Genomic DNA, 7,793 nt, shown 5'->3' with positions numbered 1-7,793 from the left:
ACCTCAAGCCTGCCTGAGGGAGGAGAGGGGGATGCAATTAGCATTAGCCGCTAAGAATGAAATACATGCTAATTGCTAGCATGCTAATGTTAACATGCTAATGCTTATTGCTAGCTGCTCCTGTGTCTAAATAAACATGTTAAAAATGACTATTTGAGGTGTGCTGTTTGAATACAGACCACCGGCAACAGCCCACTCGTCACTCTCAAAATTTCAGCGGGAATTTTCTAGTTATTAATTAATTTTATTAATTCATATGAATAGGTAGGCTTCATGTCACAGTGTTCTGCAGCAGAGCTGCTTGGGAGAAGCTAAATCAGCTTTTACAGAAGAGCTTCAGTATTTGTTTTATTTGTTTTATTGTGAATTCAGCATTAAATGCAACACAGAACATTTAGCAGCTACACGTGTTTCAACACCAAAATATATTAAATTAATGGAAGACGACGACATTTTATAGAAGATAACATCCAGTTTTACTGACATACTCACCTAAGGTGCATGTTAATATGAGGTGTGAACAGGCTGTGTGTCTCTCTGTCCGTGTGATTTATACACTAGTCATATAAAGAATAATAATCAATTTTAGAATATTAATTTGCATTTAATCAATTTATGAAATATAAGAGAACCTTCAGTGGCAGACAGGCCACTTGATGGTGGTCTGAAGTTGGTACGTGTTGGATATCTTTATATCTACGAGTAACAATATTAACAAAATCTACAGGATCCGTATCAAAGTTCTTTGAAATACTATTGTGATTTGTTGTTTTACAACCCTGAATCAAAAACTGGCAACTTTGATTGTTTGATTTCTACTCATTAATTATTCAGTTGAGATGAAATAAAATGATTTTGACTGACAGGACAGTTTTATTTTCCATATTCTGAAATGTTCATATAAAAATCAGAGGTTTGTTTGATTCATTTGTTGTTCCTGGGGTCCACTGCCCGAAATCTGAGCCTGTTGCTCAGAAGATACATCTTGAAGTGCTTCCTGAACTTTTTGTCTCTGACGCCGTAGATTATCGGGCTCAGGAAGCGGGGCAGGATGTAAACGATCAGGTAGTTTGCATATCTGATTTCTAGGATCCGGCCGGGGAAGATTAGATGCAGAACCACCTCCACGCTGGGGGAGATGTAGGACAGCATGCACATGGCGAGCTGGGCCCCGTGGAGCAGGATGGTGTTCCTGGCTCTCTGGGCTGACATCTTCTCTGTGGAGAGGGCCCGGGCTGCAAACATGATCCTCAAGTAGGTGAAGACCAGAATCAGGAACACACAGGAGAAGTAGATGATGTCAAAGGCTTGTCTCTTGTAAGCCAGGATCGGGTCTTTGAACACATTCTGCCGTAAGCAGAACACCGACTCGTGGAAGAAGCTCAGGGACTCTGTTGCCAGCGTCACAAACAGATCTGTAATATCTGGAGCTACACATATGAACCAAATCCACCCGATGACGATATAAGTCCGTCTCACTGTGCAGATTTGGGAGTGACGCAAAGGCTCGCAAATGGCAATGTAGCGCTCTATGGCCATGCTGGCTAAGTTGACCGGGGTGTTTCTGGTGGTGAAGACCGCCACGAGGATGAAGAAGCAGCAGAACGACACGTTGATCTTGTAGAAGATGTAGCTGAGGACAAAAAGGGTGATCGTGACGGTCAGCTGGATGGCATCGTTGATCACCATGTGGATGAAGAGGATGTAACGAGGGTCTTCGTAAAAAGTCTGCAGGAAGACGACGGAGATAAAGGAAAGATGGAGGGAAGTCAGCATGGATGGAAATGTTTCGTTATAGGATAATTGATATGAGATGTGATTAACAAATGTTTGAGCCTCAGCTAACAATAATATATATTAACAGTTAGTCCAGAGATAATCAGTTCACTAAAATGTAAGCGAGAGGCCGTCATTATTTCTTCATCAACAGCAGCTCTCTGACTGAAAACATCAGAACAAGACGACCTTTAATTACTGCAGTGAGTGCAATTAACTCTTAAAGCAGTAAACATACTTTACAATATTTCATTAATATATTTTAATCCAGGAATCTGTTATTATAATTATTAATCACTCGTATAATCTTTTCGTAACTCCACATCTGTTTTAGCACAGTGTGACTAAACTTCAGATTCAGAAAATCATTAAAAAATGTTCATCACGTTTCATAATGACACCTTCAAATTCCAATCAACAGTCCAAGTATAAATAAAATGAAACATTACATTTAAAATGATGAAAGAAAACAGATTTTAGAATCTGAAACAAACATTCCTGGGACTAAAATGTTGATGCTGCTGATTTACTAATGGAATAATCGGATGTTTCCAGCACTGCTGTGTGTTTGTTCGTTTACCTGGTGTCTAAAAAAAGTAGCGACCAAGGTGCTATTGATGTAACTGAGGGTGATCCAGACCAGGACCACGATCAGGTTCTTCACAAACGCTGTGGTGTAGGTATCCCTGATGAGCATGAACTGGTGCAGCAACAGAGGGAGCCAAAGAAAAAGGAATAGAGCAAAGACAGTAAAACACATTTATCATGTTTTATATCAGCTGTGACCTCGTTTCAAATGTCACACCAGGTGGAATGTTTGTTTTCACGTCTGAGTGAAAAAACACTCATTTACACATCAGCTCATGTTTATAACATATGTGTTATTGTATCTTAATAAGAGCTGCTCTTATTTATTATCACATCTGTGGATCAGGAGATTGAACATGTACGTGACAGTAATCTGACTTCTCTTTAAACTTCAGTGTTTGGGTAAAAGGAACGAGGCCAGGCTTTAATTAAGTTTGGCAGAAACAGGGATGATTATTATAATAATAATAATAATGATGATAATAATAACAACAATAATGATATCATTCTAATTATCAAAAAACAAATAGCTCAATCCACACAGTTCAATCCAAACAATCAAGACAAATTTAGTCTTTTAGTTTACTAAACAGAACACACACATTTCCACCAAAACAGTGACCTTAAAATTTGCAATAAAACAATACAAGAAAATCAGAAGCAGTTCTATTGTTTCATTTATGTAAAGATTAATCTGAAATATCTTCAAACCTGAGGAAACGTTGTGTTGGCCACTGACGAGCTCATACTTGACTAAGACCTGAAAAAGAGTGCACAACACACACCGTATAAAAAATGTCGTAATATAATGAATTTAATGGATTTACAATCAGTCAAAACATTTGTACATTCGTTGTAAACATCCTGTTATGATGCATGGACTTCTCTTTGACCTCATATTTGTAGACTGACGCAGTAATGCCGTCAGTTTTCCTTTTTCTTTTTGCATACATCAGATCTGAAAGTGCAGAAATCTGCCGCTGACGTTCACTCTGACGTTTCTTTGCTCAGGTCACAGTGAAGTTCAACATTCTGACATTATTCCTCAGCCTGTTATTTCTCTCTCTCTGCCTGTCTGAAGGATGAGCGATCAACGCATGCATAGTGTAGTGTTAATTATTTCATTCATATTAAAGGCTGCTGCATGAAGACTGAAGATGATAAATACAACTTTGCAAAGCCTGTAAATGATCATAATGTTACACTACATGTAAAAGTAGCAGTAGCATTAGAAATGAAGCTTAAACACACTGTAAACACAGCACTGGCAAATTATTACAAGAACCCTCATCTGTTAAAGTGTTTCACCTACATGACAAGTGCATTTAAATTCTCATTGCAGTTAATTAAACATTGATATAATATAAACACATTCTATTGTTTGATAGTGTTAAAGTCTACAGCTGCCTCGCCACCGTCTCCATCCTCCACCTACCTGAGTCCAGGTCAGAGACACAGACAGCCTGACAGAAGAGTCTTTATAAACACTGTGACGGTGATGATGATGATGATGATGATGATGGTGATGAAGATAGACAAGGGAAAACAACACTTTGACTTCACCGTCATCTGCGTGACAGTCACACAGCACCAACTCCAGTGTTAATGCTGTCACCTGTTTGTCACTTTTCGTCTTTCACAAATCTTTTTTGTTCGTCATATTTTAGTCGACTAAAAGTCTCAAAATCTTAGTCCAGTTTTAGTCAATACGTACGGAAGCCTTAAAGAGTCATACATACATACATACATACATTTTATTCCACCCGTTTTCCCGTGATAACGAGATAATTAATCTGAGATCTGGAGAAAACAAAACGATAGTCTAGTGTACTAAATGATTGCAGGAAACATCAGTTAGTGTTGCAGTGTCAGAGCAGCAGGAGACACCTTCAGTGTGTTTTGTGTTTGTTCTTGTTTTGTCTCCAAACATTTCAAACAGTCACTGAGTTTGAAATCCAGATAGTCAGTTTAGATTTTCAGGTATTTATGACGACATCAGGCGCCTCTGATAAAGCTGAAGCCTTGTTAATGTTTTCATTATCTACAGTAAAGCCTGAAGCTGTTTCAGCCTGTGTCAGGATCATGTGATGATCCATATTCTCCTGCTGCTCTGACATTGCTACACTAAACAATGTTTCCTGCAATTATTTAATACACTAGACTATTGTTTTGTTTTCTCCAGATCTCCAATTAATTATCTCGTTATCACGGGAAAACGGGAATGTATGTATGTTTGACCCTTTAGGGCTTCCGTAAAATGCATCACATGATCGCTCATTTACCGCGCAAGTCATAACGCAAGCCCGGGCCCGATTCAAATGATAAAAATTATGAAGATTCCCAGCTCTAGACCACAAGTCCAGTCTGTTTTTCCCTCCGAGCATGATTCGCTGTCTGTCCGTACGCCGTGTTTCTCCTGCGTGCTGTTTGTTTCCAGCCACAGGTTCGAGAGCAGCCAGAGGATTCAAACGTGAGGCCGTGACGTTGCTACAGTCAAAGAAGTGCTGGCACAAACACATGACAGCAGGACTGGATGCTGCTTTGTTTCTTATATAGTCGACGAAAACAAGGAGGACGTTTTTGTTCAGTTTTTATTTCTTGCGTGACATTTTCGTCGCGTTTTTTATTCGTCAACAAAAACGCACAGTGGCTCATTTTTCCTCAGTGTTTTTAGAACGTTGTGTCGTCTCGTCTTAGTTGAGGGAAAAAGGCTCGTTGACCAACATATGTCGTCTCGTCTGACGAAATTAACTCTGACACGAGCTCTGCTTGTTTATTCAGTTTTATTTCAATAACTTAATTGGTGTGAAGATTTTGATTAAGTGATTGAATGTCTTCTAATATCAGCCTCTGCTTCTGATGATGGGTTTACAACATCCATCCATATTTCATACAACATGTATCTTAGACCTTAGATTTTATTTTACTAATGTCTGAGAAGAATCCTGAATATTCCCTAAAAAGTTGAGCTGTCGACAAATAAATAATTCTTTTATAACTGAAATAGTATCAACATTAACAAATCCTACATTTCAAACTCAGCAGTGTTTTGAACAGGCCTCATGTGTGACCTGGTGACTGTTTTTGGGTGGGTGCTTGTGCTCACTTTACAGAGCAGATACCTTCTCACGTATCTCCTGAAGGTCTGGTCACGCAGGCCGTAGACAACTGGACTAACGAACCGCGGCAGGATCTGGACAATGACATAGCAGGCAAAGCGTATGGCCAGGAACTCGTTGGGCAGTATTAAGACCAGACCTTGTTCAAACATGGGTCTCACATAAATAAGCATACATAACAGCAGCTGGAAGCCATGGAGGAGAATAGTGTTTCTGGCTTTTCTAAAGTCTGCAGTCGCTTCCTTGGCAGCGAACAGAATCCTGAAGTAAGCGTAGAGGAGTACGAGCCAAACCAGGGCGAGGCAGACTATGTGTGAAGCGTCCCTCTTCTTCAGGCTGTAATTGCTTCTGAACACAAAATCTCTGGCACAGAAATGCCTCGAGTGAAAAAACTGCAGCGGCTCCGTGGCCAGGAGGATGAAGAGGTCCGGGAGGATGGAGGCCGCACTCGCCACCCAGATCAGAACGATCAGGATGTAGGTTCTCCTGATGGTGCAGATCTGTCTGTGACGGAGGGGGATGCAGATGGCGATGTAGCACTCGACGGCCATGCCGGCCAGATTGAGTGGCGTGTTAAGGGTGGTCATGATGGTGATGATCAGCAGGACGAGGCACAGCGACACGTTGATTCTGTGCAGGGCGTAGCTGATGATGTGGAGGAGAGTGGAGAGGAGAAGCTGCATCATGTCGTTTATCACCAGGTGGATGAACAGGATGTACCGAGGGTTTGAAGTGAACATCTGAAGGAGGACGACATCACTTTAAAGAAGTAGTAATAATAATAATAACAATAATAATAAGAATATAATATAATAAAAAAAATAAAATAAATAAAGGTTCAAGTCAGACGGTTTTAGTTTTTAACAAATAATTTCTCTAGTTTAGTGAGTTAACCTGATCATTGTTTTTTAAACTCATTTTGCTGCTCTAATTTTTTTGTTGCATTACATTACAATAAAAAATAACTAACTACAAACAAATCATCAGACTTCATACGTTAAAAAATATTTCTCATAATTATGAAAATTTAAGGACCTGCCTTTCAGAGTGGATGTTCTCTGTAAATATTATTTAATATTAGAATATTAAATATTAGGAATATTATTTAATATTTAATATTTAATTAAATATATTCCATTTTAATATTCTATTTTTTACTCCACCACATTTAATTCACAACATGAATATAAGATGAAATATAATTAATTAATAATTCTGAATTATTATTAGTATATTCTATTCTATTATTATTATTATTGATTATTTATTAATATTATTGTATATATATTTCTATGGCTTTACCAGCGGCAACATTGATATGACAACATAAACCAGTATATAACATTATTGATAAGAAGAATTCTCATTATTTTTGATGCTTTGAATCAGTTTAATTCCTAAACTTAAAATCATCATTTGTTTCTTATAATCTTTTATTCTAAATATTAAGCGGGGTATGATGCATCATTTACTCCTGTGTAATTTTTGTTATACCAAACACACACACACACACACACACCACACACACACACACACACACACACACACACACACACACCTGTAAAAAAAAAAAAAGTGATTTTTCACACCTGGTGCTTTCTGAAGTGTGCACCAGAGTACCATTGATGTAGTTATGGAGATGCGAGAGGGCTGTGACGATCACATTCTTGGTCACAGCCGAGGTGAACGGTCCCGCTGATACCCATTTATGGCTGAAGAGCCGTTGATAGATGAAAATTCATTTAAAGAATAAATCCTGTTTGAAATAACAATAACAATAAACACACTGATCTCTAGTATTAATTTCTTTAAAACAAACAATTCTGGCTACATCCCAAACTGTTCAAATCATCATGCCTTATTTATTTATATTATCCAGTGTTGGCTTTGACAGAGTCATAACTGAGCATAATCCACTAACACTTCAGCCGTTGGCCCATATATTAAGAATACACAGAAAATACTTCATTATACTCGCTGTTCAGTAATCTAAAAAAACAACAACAAATACATTAAAAAATACATATTACATTCAGCAGTATGAGATAATGACAGGACAGTAATTTGTACAGTAATCAGTCCAATGCAATGAAAGCAGTAAGCATGACACCATACGTACCCAGCAGGTCGTCACATCACACCAGTCTGCTGTGGTTGTTGATGCAAAGACTTTATACATGTTGACTTGTGGTGTGTGTGTGTGTGTGTGGTTCACGTTAGTAGTAGTTTCACTCCAGCCGCCCAGCGGAGGAAAATCATTTGGGTTGCTTTATCCGTGATCTCATTCTTTCTCACACCCAAAGCTCGTGA

The 7,793-nt window shown here is 38.5% G+C and overlaps 1 protein-coding gene across 1 annotated transcript; it reads right to left on the bottom strand.

Annotated features, from left to right (window-relative positions):
• Nucleotides 1-924: 924 nt before the first annotated feature.
• LOC104937837 (odorant receptor 131-2-like) lies at nt 925-5,554 on the bottom strand. The gene is made up of 4 exons (XM_027279481.1): nt 5,487-5,554; nt 3,076-3,124; nt 2,357-2,476; nt 925-1,728 (listed from the first exon to the last, which is right to left on the bottom strand). The coding sequence occupies exons 2-4, from the start codon at nt 3,109-3,111 to the stop codon at nt 925-927; spliced, it is 960 nt and encodes a 319-aa protein (XP_027135282.1). The 5' UTR covers nt 3,112-3,124; nt 5,487-5,554.
• Nucleotides 5,555-7,793: the final 2,239 nt, after the last annotated feature.

The sequence above is a fragment of the Larimichthys crocea genome, chromosome VI (assembly GCF_000972845.2).
Source record: "Larimichthys crocea isolate SSNF chromosome VI, L_crocea_2.0, whole genome shotgun sequence".
NCBI lineage: Eukaryota > Metazoa > Chordata > Actinopteri > Sciaenidae > Larimichthys > Larimichthys crocea.
The sequence above is the reverse complement of the archived record's forward strand: the minus strand, read 5'-3'. Positions and strand labels throughout refer to the sequence as shown.